A 22,056-nucleotide genomic window follows, 5' to 3' on the forward strand; every position below is an offset into this window, starting at 1 on the left:
TGCATATATGTTTATAATCAGTTTGCTGAGTATATGACCCATGCTTTCTAGCTTATGTAGCTTTGTCATTTATTATCTGTCACATTGGTTTGTTCTGTGATGTGTAACTTATGCTGGTTTTATATTTTGTAAGAGCTCCAGGAATAGACTGTTCATTTGTCTTGGATAATGTGCAGTTTGATTTCAGTCAGGACACTTGCCTTTCCCTCTTTGAAGTATAATTGCTGGGGAAAATATGAAAGCATTAGGATAATAGGTTTCAAATGTATCATTAAAAATAGAAATTATCATATTTTTGAAAAATTTTGTTTTATAATTGCATTCCAAACTAAAAGCAAGTCTCCTTATCTAAAATATTTACTAAATGAATGTCTCCTTTAGTGAAAGGCATACATCATTTACTTTTGGTAGTTTCTGCAAGTAATACTATCCTCAGGTTCACTGCTTTTTTTCTTTACAGATAAAAGAGAAATAGAAGGTAAAAGAAGATGCTGGGATCTGAACGTAGTGTTGTGGAAGAATGGTTATCAGAATTCAAGGTAAATTGGATTGGGGATAAGAATGTATTATTATATGATTCTTTATGTCAGTAATTCAAGCAGTGAATATGCATTCTATGGAGAAATATATACAAATATGTGAAGTAGAAATGGCAAAATATGAAATAACGTGTTTCAATAATTGCAGTTCTTAAAAAAAGCACTAATGTGAATAAGGGCTAGAAGGTAATATGTAAAAATGAAAATAGTTGTTAGGATTGATTAGGGGATATTTATTAATAAATTTTTAAATATATTCAATAAAAGAGAGGAGCCTCCAAGATTTAATAAGGCATAAAAACAGGATTTATGTCTTATGTTTTTATTTCCTATAATTAAAAATCAAATAGTTTTGATAGAAAACTATATAATTTATGAATACTATGGAAATAAATGTTTTGTAAAAACATAAATGCAAAAATTGAAATACATCTCACATTAGTTTTTTTAGATTGGATTAGTTTAAGGTGGTCCATTTTGGCAAATCTTGGTATAATATGTGTTTTCTCATCATTTTTCATGGTTGAGTAGTTAGAAGATTTGTATAATATAACATCCTAATTTAATTTCTGTTAACTGTCATTTTCTTATGTTAATGATTTTTGCTTTCCTTAATTGCCTCTATTATGAATCTTTTCAAGAGGTACTCGTGTAAAATAAAGTTCCTGACTTCCCAAATACTAAGTTCACTTTTGTTTTCCTTTGGTGGTTTCTTTTAGGCATTACCTGACACTCAGATCACCAGTTATGCAGCAACTTTACACCGGAAAAAAACACTTGTACCAGCCCTCTATAAAGTTATTCAAGATTCTAATAATGAGGTAGGAGAGGACGTAGAAAAGTAATTTCTAAATAGTAAAATGAAATATGTGTACTAAAACACATAAATGTGAGTTTTATAGTTTTCTCTCTTGTGGTTCTGAAAATTTTTCTTTCTGCTGTTTTTCATTCTGATAGTTGCTTTGGCTTTCCCCTTTCCCTGCCTTTCCATGTTTTAAAATGTTTTGGTCAAATTTTTTCCTGTTGAGGGTAGTATGTTTTGATTCTTGATTTGAGTGACCATCATCTCAATCATTTATTTAATTTGAATCTTTTCTGTTTCCTGCTCTGGAAGCCATATTTTAACTGTATACCAATTTAGCTTTCTTTATTTTAAGTATTACTTACAGTTATTTTATTAATAATATATAACTATGTATAATCACTCTAGTCAGTGAAATCAAGCTTATAGCATGAAATGATGCCGCTAGTAAATTTAGCCTGAAAATGATCACAGGAAGCACTTTTTAATCTTAATAGTCAGGATCAGTAAACTTAGAATAAGAATTTTCTATTATTCAGCCTTGTGATAGAAGGAAAAAGTGCAGCTATTGAATCTATTAATATGTTAACGTATGCAAAATACACACATTATCTTTCCATTAACACAGTAGTATGACATACAATTTTATCACCACTGGATTCATGTATGCTTTAAAATGAAAATGAAAGGAACACACAGGAAAGTAGCTTCTTATCTTCCCAGATACAGCCTCCAAGAGTGCCACTGCTGTGTACTGGAGTGAGTTTGAAGAAGTTCAGGTAATCATCTCCTAACCAGAAGCTTAACTTAAAATGCATCTTCATTTTTTTGTCCTATCACTAAAAGCTTGCTTATTGACCTCTTTCTTTTCTGTCTCCTAAATTTGGATTGGCTCTCAGTTAGACTTGCATCTCCTGCTATTCGTAGCAGCAATTGCAGGATCCATTTGCTTATTTTTCTCTTGCGGTGTTATTTCTGAATGTTTTATAACTTTAGGTATAGGTAATGTACACATATGCATATCCTTCTTGTTCAGGAATTTTCTGTTTGAATAATGAATGTGTGTATTCTCTACCCCTTGTTTTGCGCTCTTAACATTTAAGCTTTGCTTATTAAAATTTGTCTTATGCTTTCTCTTTAGATTGTAAGCTCTTCATGGGCAGTGGTCATATATTCTGTATTTGTTATTTCTCCAGAATTTAGCATTTTATGTACATAACATGTAATAAATATTGATTGGAAGAACAGTGAAGTACAAAATGAGATTCTAAAATGACATTTTCATTAGGGCTCACAAGTGTTTAAAAGGTATCCTTTTCCTTTTCTTAAATACTTTGGATGCTATGACATTAAGAAAAGTTATTCTCATTGTTTTAAATTTTGATACTTCATGATATTAATGTGTGAGACCTTGGGATCATGGCTAGTAATGAAAAAATTACAACTTGAGAGATCTGAGTTCAAACCTAGCATTCATTATAATCAACCAGTTGCTAGGGCAGATCTGGGTTTCGGTTGTATCTCCTGTCAGGTCGTAACTTTCTAACCATGTGTTCAGACTTCAGAAAAACAAAGTGATAAATTCTATGGAATCTCAAAACAATTCTGGACTTCAGTCATAGAAGGAGGCCCTTTTTAGTCCTGATTTTGTTATATTCTGAAACATAAGTATACTATTGAGTTAATAAATTATTTCAGAGAGTTGTCATATGCCATATTTATATGAATTGGAACTTACAAAACCTTACAATTTTGTTTTGAAGACTATAAAAGTTCTTCAGAACATGTATTTCCTGGAGGTTTAATATTACATGTCCTGACCAACTTATGTTACAGCTCTGTTTTAAATTCTAGACCAGGCCGGGCGCGGTGGCTCACGCCTATAATCCTAGCACTCTGGGAGGCCGAGGCGGGTGGATCGCTCTCAAGGTCAGGAGTTCGAGACCAGCCTGAGCAAGAGCGAGACCCCGTCTCTACTAAAAAATCGAAAGAAATGATCTGGACAACTAAAAATATATATATAGAAAAAATTAGCTGGGCATGGTGGCACATGCCTGTAGTCCCAGCTACTCGGGAGGCTGAAGCAGAAGGATCGCTTGAGCCCAGGAGTTTGAGGTTGCTGTGAGCTAGGCTGACGCCACGGCACTCACTCTAGCCCGGGCAACAAAGCGAGACTCTGTCTCAAAAAATAAATAAATAAAAATAAATTCTAGACCAACATATTGCTTTAATTTTTTCTTATACCTCCTTACAGATCCCTAGTCACTCTGGCAGTTCTTCTACTTCAAGTAGACCTCCAGTCCATTAACCCTATCACTTTTTCATTACTTGAATGCCTTTCTTCCTTCTCTCAATGTCTCACTTCTCTCTTTTCCTAGCTAAATTTTTGTGGTACATCATTACGGTTATTCCCTTGCAAACATTCTTAGCTCCTTTGCCTCTCATTTCTTTAACTCATATTCTTAGGGAAAAATCTCAACACTGGGTAAAACTCAGCCATCCATTTACTTCCTGCTTGTACCTGAGCAGCTGAACATGCCTGGAGAAAACACAATTTTGTTTACCTTCTCCATTTTGAATTTAGGACTACAAATCTCCAATGGGCACATGAAATGTAGCCTTGCAGTGTTATCTTGCTTCCTTGGTACAGTGTTCATTTTACACTTTCTCTTTCCTCATACTCTTACCCACCTTCTTCATTTTCAACTTGCTTTCTATGTCATTAAAAAAAGAAGAAGACAATAGTTGGGTGCTCTCTTATTTTCCTATTCAAATCTACCACTCTACCAGCATCTCTACCCACTCTCTTGCCTTTTCTGGTGTTCAGTGGGTGAAGTGTTCCAGGTTGTATCAAAGGCCCTCTTCTCTACTTAGGCCTGGATCCCATCTTCTCTAGCCACTACAAGGACTCTGCTCCTGTAGTTATCCCCTCTCCCCTCCATCAGATTTTTTTTCTTTCCCTGCTGAATGGAATGTGGTAAACAACCATATTCTACTTTTCAAAAACCTTTCACCTTGCCTCCTATTTTATCTACCTATTCACAGATAAACTTTCATAAAGTGTCCCTTATTTATAGCCTCTGTCTACTGGTTTCCATTTCTTCACCTCACCTTCTTTCTTTAACCCACTCAAGTTAGGCTTCAGTCTCTACTCTTTCACCCAGAATGCTCTCAGTGTGTTCATCAGATAGCATGTGTCATAATAATTATCATGTCAAAACAATGTTTGCTAAATTTGGGAAAGGTGTCAGTTATTCTTATGAATTTTTTAACCTGAAGATAATGATTTTTAACACCTTTTGATATGGGTGATAATGCCATTTAAGGGAGGTCAGAGGCATTTATTATATTGAGAATTTGAGAGCATGATGACGTATTAATACACATGCTTAGAATTAAAGGTTTTAATAGATAGCATTGGCAAGTTTTTAACAGTCTTATTTTCTAGTGATATCTGACTAAAAGTTACTGGATTGCCAATATCCACCCTCCTCCACTTTAAAAAAAACAGAGTAATAATTTTGATATCTATATTTCTTCACTCTGCTTAATTAAAATATAGTGGCCTGTGTGCCAACGTAGGCATGTATAACCGCTGGAAGGTTAAGGTCTTTATAACAGAAGCTCATCATAATTGTCCCATGGCTCATAAAATTTAGAGAAGGCAGTCTTTGGAGAGTTTTTAACTGAAGAAGAGACTGAATTTGAAACATAAGTGTATGTTTTTAATAAATAAATTTATGAGAACAACAATCTTTACTTCCCCAAAAGAGCTGAACATTGCTGTCAGTATTTAAGGAAAATGCCAGCAATTGACTGTTTTCAAAAGTTTATTACTTGTTCATTATTGGCACTACATGAAATGTACTATTTTCAGTTAAACAACCCATACTTCCATTGTAGTATAAAAAATCTGGTGAAGTGGAAACCTCAGCTTGATACAAGAAGACCTAAATTTAGTGTCTTTCTCCACAACTAACTTCTGTGACCTTCAACAAATTGCCTGACTGGTCTAAACTTCAGTGTTAGGGGAGAGATGGAGTATTTTTGAAGATTTTAAAACTGTGCTCTGATGGTGATTCCACATAAAGGGCTTAGTATTTTCTAGACTCGGGTATGTGTGTGTGTGTAAATTTTTTAAGCTTTAGAGTTGTTCTCCAAGAGCTGAGCTTAACTCATCTAAATATATTAACTATACAATTGACGTAGATTTGTTGACTTTTAACTTTACAGTTATGATAGTGACTTTTTTCTAGAATGTTAGATTATTACAGACGTACATAACTACATTCAAGCACATTTCCAAATGTATATGCATTATTTTAATCATTCAGAATCATTCAGAGGTAAACATATGAAATTCCTGATCTATTACTAGTTTTTAAAAGAATTAGTGTTAAACTTTAATTTAAAAATTGTTTTATAGTTTCTTGTCAGTGTTTTATATGAATTTTAAAGTCATAGCCAGTTTTGTGCAATCTGTAGTTACTCGAGCAAAGCCATTCTAAATTGGCAATACACACTTAGGGAAAAGTGAGAAAGTTTACTTTAACTGCTCATTTTCTTCACTTTTGCAGGTCATAAAGTTCCTCACAAGTCATACTGTGTGATATCATATGAAAAATTAGCCAATTAAACATTTAAAAAGCTATTTCTATATACTTTTCCCTTTTTCCAAATCTTTCAAATAAATATAATTAAAATTTGAGTCAGTTGTGAAACAAAAAAGTAATCAGTTTTTTACTTGTATGTATTTAAAATGTTGGCTAGAATTTTGGATGCCCAAATATGATACAAAATCCTTTTCTGTACTCAGTGGTATATAATTTGCTTAAATCATAGTCTCAGTTGAGATTTAAAGTTTATTTCTACAAGATTATTTAAAATTATTTTATTCCAATGAAAACTTTTTAAAATGGAAGGTAATAAGAGTTGGTAAGAGCAAAAAGAGAAAATCACCAAATATAAATGTAGTTAATTGGCTGAAGGACTAATTAATTATCTAATATATTTAGTACAGTGTATTGAAAGGTACGTTGATATTATACGGGCACAAAATACTTCTTATAGTTAGTGGATTTGTTAGTTTAATTTGTGGTCTCTTTACGTAAGTGGAGATTAAAGGTTTTGGTTGAATTAACTCAAAATATGAAGAAACTAATATTGAGAATTTATTTTTAAAATATTATGCAGGTATATGTATCTTTTAGAAAATAGAGTTACAGAGCCGGGAGTGGTGGCATGCTTCTGTAGTCCCAGCTACTCAGGAGGCTGAAGCAGGAAGATGACTTAAGCCCAGAAGTTCAAAGCTGTAGTGAGCTATGATTGTGCCACTGCATTCCAGCCTGGACAACATAGCAAGACCCCATCTCTTTTAAAAAAAAAATAGTTATAGCTGAAAGAATGTAGATAACTAATGCACTTTATTTGCCTTTTAGCTCCTGGAACCTGTCTGCCATCAGCTGTTTGAACTGTATCGTAGCTCTGAAGTTCGACTCAAGAGGTTCACATTGCAGTTCTTGCCAGAATTGATGTGGGTTTATTTACGGCTTACAGTTAGCCGAGACAGACAGAGTAATGGTTGCATTGAAGCACTTCTGTTAGGAATTTACAATTTGGTAAGTTGAAAATGATAGGTTGGGAAAGTCTAAGTATTTTTTGAAAGTCCTATGAAATAATGCTTATGGAATGTTTAGAGAAAAATGTTTACTGAATAATTTATTTGAACTATTTAAGTATAGAGGTGTAAGTTGATATGCATTTTATAAAGTAGGTAGGGCTATAATTGATAACATTATTAATAACATAACGTAATAAATAAGTCATAAATAACATTATTGATGACTTAATTCTTCAGATTATTTTATTTGACCAATGTTTATGAATGCTTTCTGTATAACATATTGAGCTGGACACCGAAAATGCGAAGAATTAGATGTGGTACCTACTTTTAGGGAACTTCTGCTCTACTAAAGAAGACATGTTTACAGATGACTAATAATGCAAAGTTTGTGGAATAAGAGGATTTCAGAGAGAAACCCAGATGTTAACTGAAGTTATCGTGGCAGGCTTTATTGCAGCAATGGCATGTAAGCTGGGCCTTACAAAGAGGTATAGTTTTGACAGGTTGAAATTAAAAGTAGGTGAGATTTCAGGAAGAAGTAATCAATGAGCATAAGCAGAGAGGCAGGAAAGTCATGTCCTGGAAACAAAAAGTAATTTGATTTGAGGTATAGCATATTATATGCAAGCTGGAAATGATGATTTCGTATCAGTTTTAGAGAGTCTTTTTAAAGTGAAGAGTTCAAGTTTAGATTTTCTCTAAAACAGAGAGTTTTGACAGAGGAATTATATTTATGTATTAGGAAGATGAATCTGATGGTGGTCTGCAGAGAGACTTTGGGATTATACGTTAGATGTAATCACTATTCCTTATATTTTAAAGGATACATATATAATTGAGAAGAGTAGGGGAAGTAGACATGGGATTTTTGCTTCTCTAAGGGGAGGGCATCAGTTAAGGGAAAAAAAAGTCCAATATACTGTTTTATAGCATGTTATGTTTTTTAAAAACACAATGGAAACTAGAGGGAAAGAAGAAAGCACTAACACTTCTGAGTTGCTTAGGGGCCTTATGTGGAACTTGAAGACTGAGACTTGATTACTTCTACAAGATAGGGAGGATATGCCAGAAAGGGAAGAACTTAAAGGTTACCAGGACTGTAGGAAACAAAGTGAAAAGGTGCAGGAGAGTTTGGGAACATGAGAACATCTGTATAGGGCCTTTCTGAAGACTTGGCAGCGAGGCTCCTTTTCATGTGCAATGCAAGGGAACAAAATAGCTCAACATCATATATCTACCTTCATGTGCCTCTACAAAATTGGACAGTTATCTGAATTCCTCAAGAAAGAATTGTGAAATTTATGAGTGTGTCTTGGAGTCATTGAGTGGGGAATAATTGAGAAACTACTGACATAACACTTTTGGTTCTGTCTAGCTTTAGAATATAGAGCTTGCTTATATAAATTTCCAATTCAAAATGTAGTTTGATCATAAATTTTGTAAATTTACTAGTAATTATTTGATACATCTTATGAATTTGATACTGTATTATTTATGAAACTCTTTTCTTCTAAAGAATTCGGTACCTTAAACATTATTATTCTGTTTTTTTTCATGATGCCAGTTTAGGACTATTGGTATTGAAATTCCTGCCCTTCAGAGTCTTGTATTCTGTGTATTCAGGACACATTGTAAACAAATACTTCACATAATAAAGTTTAGTTTTATAATTGAAAGGTAACAAAGTACAAGAAAATTGAGTCTCCTAATAAATAGTCTTCTGTACCAGTCATTGCTCCTCTAAGTGTTATCACGTAAAAAATACTTAGAAAACATTTCTATCATTAGAAGTCTGAAGGAAGGAGCATGGGCTTTAGAATCACTTGTATTAAGTTCAAAACCATGTCCTGGCACTTACTGGCTGTTTTAAATTTCGGCAAATTACTTAGTATCTTGACTTAAGTTGCCTCATCTGTAAAACAGAAATAAAACATTGTTAGTAGGATTAAAAACAATTCGAAGGGCCGGGCGCGGTGGCTCGCGCCTGTAATCCCAGCACTCTGGGAGGCCGAGGCAGGCGGATTGTTTGAGCTCAGGAGTTCGAAACCAGCCTGAGCAAGAGCGAGACCCTGTCTCTACTAAAAATAGAAAGAAATTAATCGGACAGCTAAAAATATATAGAAAAAATTAGCCGGGCATGGTGGCGCATGCCTGTAATCCCAGCTACTCGGGAGACTGAGGCAGAAGGATCGCTTGAGCCCAGGAGTTTGAGGTTGCTGTGAGCTAGGCTGATGCCACGACACTCTAGCCCGGGCAACACAGTGAGACTCTGTCTCAAAAAAAAAAAAAAAGCAATTCGAAAAATTCAGCATGTTGCCTAAGGTGTTTATAAATGTTTATCATTACTATTATCATCAAAATTGTAAGTGGGTTTTTTAAAAATGAAAAGCGGGTCTGGGAATAAATTTCTCTACTTTCCTAACTTGCCTGATTGTTTTTTCTTTTAAAAAAAGGAATTTTTTAAAAATATATCATTGTTTTCTGTAGTGCTTATCACAGGCACTTAGTAAATGTTCGTTGATTTAATAATTGAGTTTAGTGTTTTAGGTTATGTTTAACATTAAGGTATCATTTTTATTAATTTGTTTAGTGTAATAAAATTCAGTAATAGGACAAATGAAGCAAAAATATTTTGTAAAACAAGATGGTCGATAGGCAGTGCTGTTGGTGCTATGGTTTAATTATCTTTTGGCATCTCAAAATTAGTGTACTATGAAAAAATGCTCAGTTATATGTCAGAAACGTAACCCTAGGCTTCTGATTTCTTTTAATTCTCTTGATGTCTGTGTTTTCTTCTCTCTAGTTCTCAGTTTTTCTTACCACACTGGATTTCTTCTGTATTCTCCTTTCTCCTTTTTCCTCTTTCCTTCTCCAACACTACTTTCCTCAAGTAGCCTCAGGGGTAGTTTCATATTGCTTCAGCTTAAACAAATTTCAGCGCACCCTCTTCGTGGCCCAGATGTGGTGGGAACTATTATAGTTTGACTACAGAGAAGTTACATGACCTCTCATAGTACTTTTTAAATCTATTTGCCTGCCAAAATTAGAGGTATGGCCATTATTCACATATAATTGGTACTCTCCTATGACATAACAAACTCAAAAATGAGGCCTATAGAGAACTTCTTTTGGGTTTTGTTGTTTTTATTGTTGTTTCTTCCTTTTATACTGTGCAGCCACTCAATCTCTGACTGTCTACCATGTAGGTCTAAGAGCAGAATTCTCTATGGATTTTATGCCAGTGATGCATATTAATATGAGTTGTAAAAGAAACAGAAAAAAATAAGGGAGTAGGGAAAAGAAGTGATGCAGCTTGTACTCCTCTGATTGTTGTCACTTGTAGGTATATACCTATTGATACCTGAGGAAGATTGGAGGTGCCAGAGGCTGGAGAAATGAAGGATATCCATTGCCCTTTTTATGAAGAGATAAAATGCTTTTTAAAATGTCACAAGAATTTTCTTGCAGCTCAGTAGCTTTTAATCACTTGGACTAATATTGGTTAATATGTAGCGTATTTCAGGTAGTTTATTGCTGAATGATTGTAAGAGTTTCTTTCATTCAAGATTCATTCTTCAGTGTTCTCTCCATTTAAAAAACCTGTATGAGGTATTGTATATGTTAATTAGCTTGATTGTGGTAATCATTTCACAGTGTATACATATATCAAAACATCATGTTATATACCATAAATATATATAATTTTTCTCAATTATACCTCAAAGCTGGAAAAAAGATTGTTCTGTTAGAACAATGTGTTTTTCTTGTTTAGTAAGTGTGGATCTCTTGGTTAAGACCTTTGATTTTAATCTGTTAGCTCAGCCATGTTCCTACTAAAATATCCAATCACTTGTAATCTCCCTGTCCTGTACGTAAATTTAACATAAAATTGATTTGGGTGCCTGCCTTATATCTTTGCTGTCATGTTGTATTTGATTTAGCATAGTATTTTGCTTAGTATCTCTCTGTGGATTATAACCTTACTACCAAAGTGTACAGATTTGCTAAGTTAGAAAAGATACACTAGGGTAGACATATTTTTATATATTACTATTTCTAAAAATCTTCTCAATTGCCAATGATATATTCTATAGGTTAAGAAAGTAATTATTATTTTTTATAATATAGACTTGTGATTATTTCATTATCTTTGTATATTTTTTGGCTATAGGAAATTGCTGATAAAGATGGAAACAATAAAGTTCTATCTTTCACTATTCCTTCCTTATCCAAGCCTTCAATATATCACGAAGTAAGTAACACTGGAAATGTGGAAATGTTTAAAATTATATTGAGTAAGAGATAAAAAGTCAATTTCTTACTGGAGGTAAATATTTCTAAAACATCTTTACTAATTTGTTTCTTAAAACTAGATATTTGTTATTAGTGATGTAAGAGTGAGCTGTGACAAGAGAGGCAGAAAGTAATTAATGGAAAATTTTTAAAGTCTCCCATATTGCTTGAAAATCACCTGTTAGATTGATTTGTTTTTATTCTCTTTTCTTTTTTTTTTTTTTGAGACAGAGTCTCACTTTGTTGCCCTGGCTAGAGTGAGTGCCATGGCATCAGCCTAGCTCACAGCAACCTCAAACTCCTGAGCTCAAGCCATCCTCCTGCCTCAGCCTCCCGAGTAGCTGGGACTACAGGCATGCGCCACCATGCCCGGCTAATTTTTTCTATATATTTTTAGTTGTCCAGTCAATTTCTTTCTATTTTTGTTAGAGACGGGGTCTTGCTCTTGCTCAGACTGGTCTCGAACTCCTGAGCTCAAACAGTCCTCCCACTTCGGCCTCCCAGAGTGCTAGGATTAGAGGCGTGAGCCACCACGCCAGCCTTGTTTTTATAAAAAACAAGTTGTTTTAGAAAAATAACTGCTTAGAAGAATGTTAATGCTTTAGTTGTTATATTTCAGTTTAAAGGAATTTAATTGATGTTTTCTAGCTTTTCAGTAATGTACTTTTTTTGTTTATATTTATTTGGTGGAAGACTGTAAGAATGCTTATAATCATATAGGTAGATGATGCCTGTTAAGCTGAACTCTTTCTATCTACTTTCTTTAAATAAAATCCAATAAGATCCATAATCAGTATGTTATGAATCAAACTTCCAGTCTGTGGTGGCTTTTAGTGCATAAAGTGTGTTTAAAGAAACTTTACCAGTAGTCTAAAAATTATATTTCATTTTCCTAGTAACACAGTATCCTGCTTATCTCATAGCTCTATACAGCTATTAATTTTCTTAATTAATTCCCCTGGGACTTTGTTTTGTGTTAGAAATAGAATGTCTTCCATTTAGCCAGAAATCATTTTAGCATAGAATATTTCTCACTAATAGATTTTGTTGAAGTTCTATGTATTATGTTATGAAATAAAATGAAGAGTAGTGAAGCATTAATGAATGGGTGGTTCTTCTGATTTTAGAAACATGAAATCAATTATGTTAGAATTAAAGAGACATTTAATCATAGTCTTCAATATTGTTTGTGTTATAAGCAGCTATACTCTGTTCTGGAATATAGACAAAATTGATATATTTTTAACCTTTGGTCTTTTCAGCAACTTTTCTTAGTCTTTCCTAAATATAGATTTATTTCATAATATTCAAAAAATAAAGCAGGTTATTTTAGTTTTATATATTTTACATATATGATTTCCAAAAGGAGCTGTAGAATTTATATAATTGAGGAATAGAAAATATTTTGAAGGAGAAGAATAAATGATCTGAAACTGCCTTTCCTTGAAACAAAATTAAATGTCATTACATGATATAGATTTTTACTTCCTTTTAAAGACACTGTCTCATACTGTACCTTATTTTTGTAGCCCTCAACAATTGGATCCATGGCTTTGACAGAAGGAGCATTGTGCCAGCATGATCTCATCAGAGTAGTTTATAGTGATCTTCATCCTCAGAGGGAAACATTCACTGCACAAAACCGGTAATGGTCAAAACTGTGTACAGTAAAAATAGCTAATTTACACTTAATAGTTAACTATAATTACTTAAGTTCAAATTTCATATGAGAAGAGTCCAAAAGTTAGATATGTCTACTCATGAAATACTGATCTAATGCTTGGTATTTTTTTTTTTTTTTTTGCGACAAAGTCTCACTGTGTTGCCCGGGCTAGAGTGCCGTGGCGTCATCCTAGCACACAGCAACCTCAAACCCCTGGGCTCAAGCAATCCTCCTGCCTCACCCTCCCGAGTAGCTGGGACTACAGGCATGCACCACCACGCCCGGCTAATTTTTTCTATATATTTTTAGCTGTCCGATTAATTTCTTTCTATTTTTAGTAGAGACAGGGTCTCGCTCTTGCTCAGGCTGGTTTCGAACTCCTGAGCTCAAACAATCCGCCTGCCTCGGCCTCCCAGAGTGCTGGGATTACAGGCGTGAGCCACCACGCCCGGCCATAATGCTTGGTATTATTAACATGTTATGGTCATCTTGTATAAAGTAATATAAAAACTAAAATGTGAATGAGAAGTCAGACAAACCAGGATTCATGTTCTACTACTGCTGTTTAGAAATTTACCCCCTCAGGCAGTTTATCTACTCTCTACACCTTGCTTTCTATGTAGAATGGGGTTAGTAACTGAGAAATCAGACAAACTGCAGAGTTTGAGAGGACAGTCCTCAAGACTGCCCTCACTTCTGACATCAGTTGAAAGTTTGAGGCCGGGTACGGTGGCTCACCCCTGTAATCCTAGCACTCTGGGAGGCCGAGGCAGGAGTATCGCTTGAGGCCAGGAGTTCGAGACCCGCCTGAGCAAGAGTGAGACCCCATCTCTACTAAAAATAGAAAGAAATGAGCTGGACAACTAAAAATCTATAGAAAAAATTAGCTGGGCATGGTGGCACGTGCCTGTAGTCCCAGCTACTTGGGAGGTTGAGGCAGGAGGATCGCTTGAGCCCAGGAGTTGGAGGTTGCTGTGAGCTAGGCTGATGCCACGGCACTCTAGCCCAGGCGACAGAGTGAGACTCTGTCTCCAAAAAAATAAAAACTGAAAGATTGAGGGGTTTCCAAAACCAACCTCTTGTTTAATAATTTGTTAGGACTCACAGAACTCACTGAAAACGATCATACTCACAGTTATGGTTTATTACAAGGAAAGGAAGGATACAGGTTAAAATCAACCAAAGGAAGAAACGCAGAGTATGGAGGGTTCCAAATACAAAGCTTCTGTTGTCCTTTCTCATGGACTCAGGATACATTAACTTCCTGTCATCAATGTGTGAGAGTAAATACAGAGCATTGCCAATGGGAAAACTCGATCAAGCTCTGGTTTCCAGTGTTTATAGAGGCTTCATTATGTAGTCATGATTGATTAGATTGATTGCCTGCATGGTTGATCTCAGCCTCCAGGCAGATTGATACCATGTGACTCACAGCCACCACCTTAAATCACATGATGTTTCTTTCTGGTGTGGCCAACCCTGACCTAAGAATGTCAGATGTGCCCAGCTCCACCCTAAGTTCTGGTGTCACCAGCTTCTGCCTTAAGCAAAGACAATGCTATCAGATATGACATAGGTTACTTCATAGCAGCAAAGGCCAGACCTCTCTTTGGCTAAGGCCAAATTACAGACATTCCTTGAATTAGATGGTTGGACTTAATATGATTTTTCAACTTTACAATGGTGTGAAAGCAATACTCAGCAGAAACCATACTTCAGGTACCCATGGAACAGTTCTATTTTTCACCTTCAGTACACTATTCAGTAAGTCACTTAAGGTATTCAACACTTCATCATAAAATAGGCTTTGTGTTAGATGATTTTTGCCCAACTGTAGGCTAATGTAAGTGTTCTGAGCATATTTAAGGTAGGCTAGGCTAAACTATGCTGTTCGGTAAGTTAGTTGTATTAAATGCATTTTTGACTTATGTATTTTCAGTTTATGATCGATTTATTGGGATACAATTCCATCAAAAATTGAGGAGCATCTATATTTACTGCACAGGCCATCCTCTGGTCTTTGGCCAAGGCTCTCAAGCAAAAACAATCATGTTTATCTGGGCATCTACATTTAGTATAGCATTTATGCAACAGATACAGCAATACTATCATTATGAATATACCTAACATTTGGAGGAGCCAGTGTAGGTTAGGGATAGATTGAAAGAAATAACTGATTCATGCCATAAAGCCACGGTATACATTTTCTTGTTTTTGCACTGATTATTCTTTCTTACCCCCCTTCTTGATATTACTTGTGATAAACTTGTGCAGAACTATTTGTACTAGAAATTAGCTGATAATTAGTCCAGTTCTTCTTCAAGCCAGTCATTTTCCATTAGCATTCATCTTGATGAGGCTATAATTCAGTTTACCAATACATTTGACTGGTATTATACCTTACCAACAATGCTAGTGTTAACACCATGTCACAGGATGGCAGTAGATGAAACCTGAAAAATAAGAGCCAAAGATACTGGCACATTACTAGAGTCCTAGTCAATCGTTGACAGTTATTCCAGTTGATCATTATTCATATGACCAAAATACCTCCCAGAACGGTATCACTCCACTTTACAGTCTTGTATTCAACTTTATTAGGTTCTGAAAGCAGGAGTGGTCTCACCAACTATGGCTTTACCCTTTCATTTATCTGGTATAATTGAGCTAATAGACATTATCTCTTGCTCTGAGCCTCTTTCATGGTATGATAACTTAAATAATGAGTAATTGAAACCAATAGTTACACTCAAATGAGGTTTATTGAGCCAAAGTCTAAGGACATGCCTGGGGTAAGCACAGGCCACAAACATATCTGTGGCCTGGGCTCTCTTTCCAGGGATTTGGAAACAGGGTATTTAAAGAAGAGGGCAAACGAGAAAGGAAATGGAGAGGGGTAGGCAGTGGGCTGATCTCATGTATCTTTGGTTTGCATTGCGGGGATAAACTTGCAATCAACATCATCAGTGTGAAATTTAACAACTCAGGATTAGGAATTTATTTAGATTGTAGCTTTAAGATTATAATTTGCATGTGCTTGTTTTATAGGGGCCATATACCCTGAAAGGTTTTAGGGGCTAACAAGGCAGTTTCCTGTAAGCAATCTGTGAGGAAAGCCATCTGGAGAGGCAAAGGATCTTTGTTGTGGGAATCTGGCTTATGCATAAGGTCATGAAATCATAACTATTTGCTTTGGGGAGAGGATGGCAGTCCCTTTGTTACTGAAAGCTGGCACTTGTCCCCGAGGCTGCATCAGAAGAACAAGGACAAGTGGTTGAGGAAAAAGAGATTTATTAATTTGCCAGCAAATGGGGAGATGGAGACTCCTGTCTAAAATGCCATCATCCTACTCATAAGCAGAAATACAGAGCTTTTAAAGGGAGGGTTTCCAGCTTCAGGCTATTGCTCATCCATCCCAACTCCTGGAAGACAATCTTGTGACCTCTACCCTGGACCAGACATTCCTTAACCCTCCTGACCACTGGCCTGAGGCAGGAATGCAGGTTTTAGTTCTCCAGAAGGAGTGGGAGATGTTTTAAAAAGAAAAAATTTTTGCTGTCTTTTCAGGCCATTCCCTCTGTTACACCTTTTGGCATTATGAGTTTTGGGGGTCCTAAGATTTTATTTTTCCTTTACAAGTGCTAATGTAATGCTGAATTTCCCACATTACACAACAAATTTACTCATTTTAAAAATCTCAGCTACCATTCCTCTCTCTCTTCATTTATACATAATTTTTCTAATTTTGGAAGGGATGTTAGGTTTGGCCAGTATGTTGGTACAGATTGCTGGCAGCAATACTAGTCTAGCAGTGCCTCTGGCTCAGTCCACTCCTAATGATATGTTAGGGTGGAAAGCCTAGTAGGTGCTCATGGCATGGGGAGAGAAAAATTTCTCACACAGAAATTAGGATATATAAAAGTAAAAAAACGTTTATCTTCTTAGAGGTGAGAGAGAGTGAGATAGTGAAGTGGGGGGCAGGGAAGAGAGCAGGGAGACAGCGTGGCATACCAAAGAAAGAGCAGGAGGTGCCAGCACTGAGCCCAAATGGCTTGCTGATTTAAGGGGGACGAAGAGAAAAAAAATAGTGATGTCTGTCAGTTGATAACAAACGCAGCGGCAAGTTGTCAAAGTCCAAGAGTTGGTTTCCCGGCCTTTCCTTGGAAATGGAATTGTTGCAGGAGATGTGACTCTGCCCTTCTGCCCTTGGGATACCATTTAGGCTGTAGCTTGTTCTCCTGCTGTTTACTCAGGAACTCTGTAAAAGCAGATTCTCAAAAAACAATTTTAATGGAAAGATTTACATCTCTTTTCCGTCTGTTCAGCTCTTTTCAGAAGTTGTGCAAAACAGAATTCCTGTAGGGTGTCTGTTAGTGAGAGAACTTACAGCGTTGATCTTTAACTGTTACTGGGAAATTGTGGGATTAGGTATTTTCCTGTTATTTTTGCAAGGCCACTCTTTTCATGATATAGAGTAGATTTACATAGTTATAAAACTAGCATGCTATCTTGACCACTAGGCAATAATACATCTACATTCTCTGTCAAGCCCAGTTTGTCAGGTGGGATCAAGGCACAGCCCACCCCATTAGGCCTTTAGGAATTCCGACATAAAAGTTTAAAAGTATAGTTTCAGTTTCTTGCTTAGGAATCATGTCTGCTTCTTGCACCCAGAGTTGTAGCCTTGGTATGGGGCCACTGCCTTAGGTAGGAATAAAAAAGGTGATGTGGGGAAGAAAGGAAAAAAGTGTGGTCATACCACCATCTCCCTCCCGCCCCATGGGAAGCACTGCATGGTCATACCAGCATTTATCCCCCCACTGTATCTTCCCAAATCCCCCAGAAAAGCAGAGGAATCTCTACAGTGATGATCAGCCCTCCCTTGGCCCCCTTATGTTAAGTATAATCACGAAGGCCTGTGAGGGAGCCCTTCCTGTCTTTATCTCCACTCCTCCTTTTAGACCACAAATGTTTCAGTTGATGGTTCCAGTTCTTTTCTTTTTCAATTGCTTCCATTCCATTCAATTCAATTCCATCACTTGTTCCATTACCCTGGGGATATCTCTTTGCCCATTGTTGGACCTCTTGGGCTATAATTATGTTCCTTGCTCAAGAAATGTGACTCAGTGATTCGTACTGGTACAATATCTTCTGTTCTGGTCCTGTTATACTACTATGAGCAATTTGATCTATAGTCTTGTAAGCAAAGCCCAATGCAGAGTAAGTGTCTATTCCTGTCAGGAATTTATAGCCTCTAGGGGACTACTAGTATCGGTTCAGCTTGTCAGCTGTGTGCAGGGCCTTCCCCCATGGGAATCTAATCTGTAGCCATTTGCAATCTTTGTCTCTTTCATTGGCATTTTATGCCTCAGAAGGTGCAAAGGAATGTCTCTAAATTCAACCCATCTCTCCATTGTTGCATTCTGCCATGTGTACTCATTACATGGACCCAAGTGGCCACCCCAAGTGAGCACACAGGGATGTCTGCTCATTGGTACCGGTCACCTGATTCTGGGGAGGGGTTTTTCTGATGTGGATCAACATATCCTACTTTAATGCATTCCTCAGTTTCCTGTAGTGATTTCCATAGGGCTGTTCTATAGACAGGCACCCAATTTACTATTATCCTTCTGCTATTGGCTACCACTTGTGAACTGGTGGAAATCCAAACAGCAGCTACTGTATGCAGTTCAGCTGACCTGCCAACCTGATTTGTTTGTATCTCCTTTAATCAGTCTTCCAAACAATATACTGTCCACTCATCCTGGAACTGCCATCGATAAACCATGCAGCTCCTTTTTGGTCAGTAGAGAGCTGTTCATAGGGTACTGTCTACGTAGTAATAGAATTGGCAGTTCCTCAGGTGGTTCCAGTTGGCCCTGGGGAACAAGTAGCTCCCTGCTCTTGTATACTTAGTTTCCCTTTGCATTCTTTTGGTAGTATGTTCCTGCACAAACCATTTCCATTTTGTTATGGATCTCTTCTGGGCATTGACCTTCCCATTTGAGTGTTTCTCTGATATCACCCAAGACACAATAGGATTATTTTATGTCATTCAATCACAGGGGCAATCTCAGTTGGTGCATAATGGGAAGCTAGTTGTCTCTTAAATGGAAATTTTCTGGTCCCAAATCCCAGCAGTTGTTGCTGGGGGGCACTTACTGGCTTTTACCATAAACCCCCATTTGTACTCCACACAGGGTTATTATATACCACATTAAGACCTGCATGAGCTCAGTCTCACTGCTTCCCATTTAGCATGTCCAACTATGTTTGGAAAGATTTTTTTCCAGATTTTGAAATATTTGCATAGGTGTAATGAGATATCTTGGGGATGGGACCCAAGTCCAAATATGAAATTCATTTGTGTTTCATATACACCTTATACACATAGCCCAAAGGTAATTTTATACAATATTTACAATAATTTTGTGCATGAAACAAAGTTTTGACTGCAACCTGTTACATAAGGTCAGATGTGAAATTTTCCACTTGTGGCATCATGTTGACACTCAAAAGTTTCAGATTTTGTAACATTTCAGATTTCATATTTTTGTATTAGGGATGTTTAACCTATACAGTCACTTCACATAAAGTCTATCCAACCTTTCATCTTAATCTCATCAACCATACATTCCTATGTCCTCCCGATCTAGCAGTAGCCTTAGGATTTACCAGCAAGATCCTGTGTCACCAGCCTCTACCTTAAACAAAGACATTTCTTACCAGGTATGGCATAGGTTCTACTCAGCTTCTCCCAGAAGCTGAACCCAAGGCCAGACCTCTCTTTAGGCAAGGCCAAATTCTTTACTACATACTACCCTACGTAGTTATTGTGAGGAATAAATGAGGTGATGTCCAAAGCCTGCTTAGCACAGTGCCTGACATAAAAAATGTTAGCTGATACTACTATTCTTTCTATAATATTTTGTGTTTGTAGTATAATACTACACTTATCTTATTGGTTATATTAGAGTTATGGAAGGAATATAGGATCAAGCAAATCTCCATGTCATTGGCCTTTGATAAAGTGCTTCAATATGGAATTCTGATTCTTCTTATAGTCTTCCCAATATTACACATATGATAGAAAATGCAAAGGCTTCCCTTGTGTACTGATGCATTGTGTTTGTCCTTTGTTAGTGAACAGGGTGTTTTATAACATTTGGAGAAGGCCTTATCTCAACTTGAACTAGCAGCCTACATTTTTTCTGTGCAGTGATGTTGGTTTATGCAAATAAAAGTTTTATTAAAAATATTGGGTCATGGCTGGGTGTGGTGGATCACACCTATAATCCTAGCACTCTGGGAGGCTGAGGCGGGAGGATCGCTCAAGGTCAGGAGTTCGAGACCAGCTTGAGCAAGAGTGAGACCCTGTCTCTGCTAAAAAATAGAAAGAAATGAGCTGGACAACTAAAAATATATAGAAAAAATTAGCCGGGCATGGTGGCACATGCCTGTAGTCCCAGCTACTCGAGAGTCTGAGGCAGAAGGATCACTTGAGCCAGGAGTTTGAGGTTGCCATGAGCTAGGCTGACGCCACAGCACTCTAGCTCGGGCAGCAGAGTAAGACTCTGTCTCAAAAAAAAAAAAAAAATTGGGTCATAAGTATAGTCTGCATACTGACTTGCATAAAAATCATCAAGTTACCTGGTTCTGTTTTTGTTTTCTAATTTTAATTTTTTTTGTTTGTTTGTTTGAGACAGAGTCTAACTCTGTTGCCCTGGCTAGAGTGAGTGCCGTGGCATTAGCCTAGCTCACAGCAACCTCAAACTCCTGGGCTCAAGCGATCCTCCTGCCTCAGCCTCCTGAGTAGCTGGGACTACAGGCATGTGCCACCATGTCTGGCTAATTTTTTCTATATATTTTTAGTTGTCCAATTAATTTCTTTCTATTTTTTTTAGTAGAGACGGGGTCTCGCTCTTGCTCAGGCTGGTCTCGAACTCCCGAGCTCAAACAATCTGCCCACCTCGGCCTCCCAGAGTGCTAGGATTACAGGCATCAGCCACCACGCCCGACCCTAATTTTAATTTTTAAAGTATAAAATTATATACTTGTGGTAAATTTAAAATAGAACAGGGTATAAAGGAAAAATAGATGAGAGTACAAACGGAAAAGTAAATATGTCCTCTTCTAACTACCCATTTCTATTCCTAGTAATTAAACTGTTATCAATTTTTTATATGTCCTTCTAGAATGTTTTAATGCATCCAAAAGTATATATTGAACCTTAAACACATGCAGGCCCATACACATGGGATTCAGTTGCATTATATATATTTTACAATTTGCTTTTTTCATTTAAGGAAAAATCTTGGACTTCTTTCTCTAGCAGCACATAGAGATTTGCTCATTCTTGTTTAATGACTACTTATTATTCCATTTTATATATGTACCATCAATTCTTAGCCATTCTTATATTGAGTAGATTTTCCCTTTTTTGCTTCTACAAACAATATTGCAAGGAACACTTTTTTGGTATATCTATTTGCATCAGGGCACAAAAGTATCTAGAGGATAGATTCATTGCTGGCAGTGAAACTGTTAGGCTAAAGAATGTCTGATTTTTCATTTTGAGTAGATACCGCCAAATTACCCTCCCCGAAACAACTGCATCAGTTGAACATCCTACTAGTAGTTTTGAGTGTCTGTTTTCTCCTATTAATTCCCAGTATTGGGTATTTTCAGATTTTTTAATCTTTGCCAATCCGGTAGTTAAAAACTGGTGTCGACATTGTTTTATTTTACATTAAGTTAATTTTACATTAAGTTAATTGTGACTAGGCTTGAGTGCTTTTAATATGTTAATTCATTCATTGTTTTTCTTTCCCTGTGAAGCAGAGATTGTAATCCCTTACTAAACAGTTCGTATTCATGTGTCCAGTTTTCTTATTGAGCTGTGTGTTTTTTTCCTAGTGATTTACAAGAGCTTTTTGAATATTGAGGAAATGACACTGTGCTTTACGTTACACATTTTCAGTTAATTATTGGCTTTAAATTTATTTTTTAAGTGGGATATAATTCATATACCATAAAATTCACCCCTTTACAATACAATCGAGTGGTTTTTAGTATATTCACAGGGTTGTGCAACCATCACCACTATCTAATTTCAGAAAATTTTTTTTTTTTTTTA

General features: G+C 36.3%; 1 protein-coding gene across 3 annotated transcripts in view; it reads left to right on the plus strand.

The window, feature by feature from the left end:
* The first annotated feature begins 451 nt into the window (after positions 1-451).
* Positions 452-22,056, plus strand: part of FAM126B (family with sequence similarity 126, member B) — a 46,605-nt gene continuing 25,000 nt past the window's right edge. For all 3 annotated transcript variants that reach the window (XM_012655754.1, XM_012655756.1, XM_012655755.1), the window contains exons 1-5: positions 452-539; positions 1,259-1,360; positions 6,780-6,959; positions 11,136-11,216; positions 12,787-12,902. In XM_012655754.1, the coding sequence (XP_012511208.1) occupies positions 489-539; positions 1,259-1,360; positions 6,780-6,959; positions 11,136-11,216; positions 12,787-12,902 (530 nt within the window). In that variant the 5' untranslated portion in view covers positions 452-488. The remainder of the gene's footprint in view (positions 540-1,258; positions 1,361-6,779; positions 6,960-11,135; positions 11,217-12,786; positions 12,903-22,056) is intronic.

This window comes from Propithecus coquereli, unplaced genomic scaffold (genome assembly GCF_000956105.1).
Source record: "Propithecus coquereli isolate 6110/MARCELLA unplaced genomic scaffold, Pcoq_1.0 Scaffold113, whole genome shotgun sequence".
In the NCBI taxonomy this organism is placed as follows: Eukaryota; Metazoa; Chordata; class Mammalia; order Primates; family Indriidae; genus Propithecus; species Propithecus coquereli.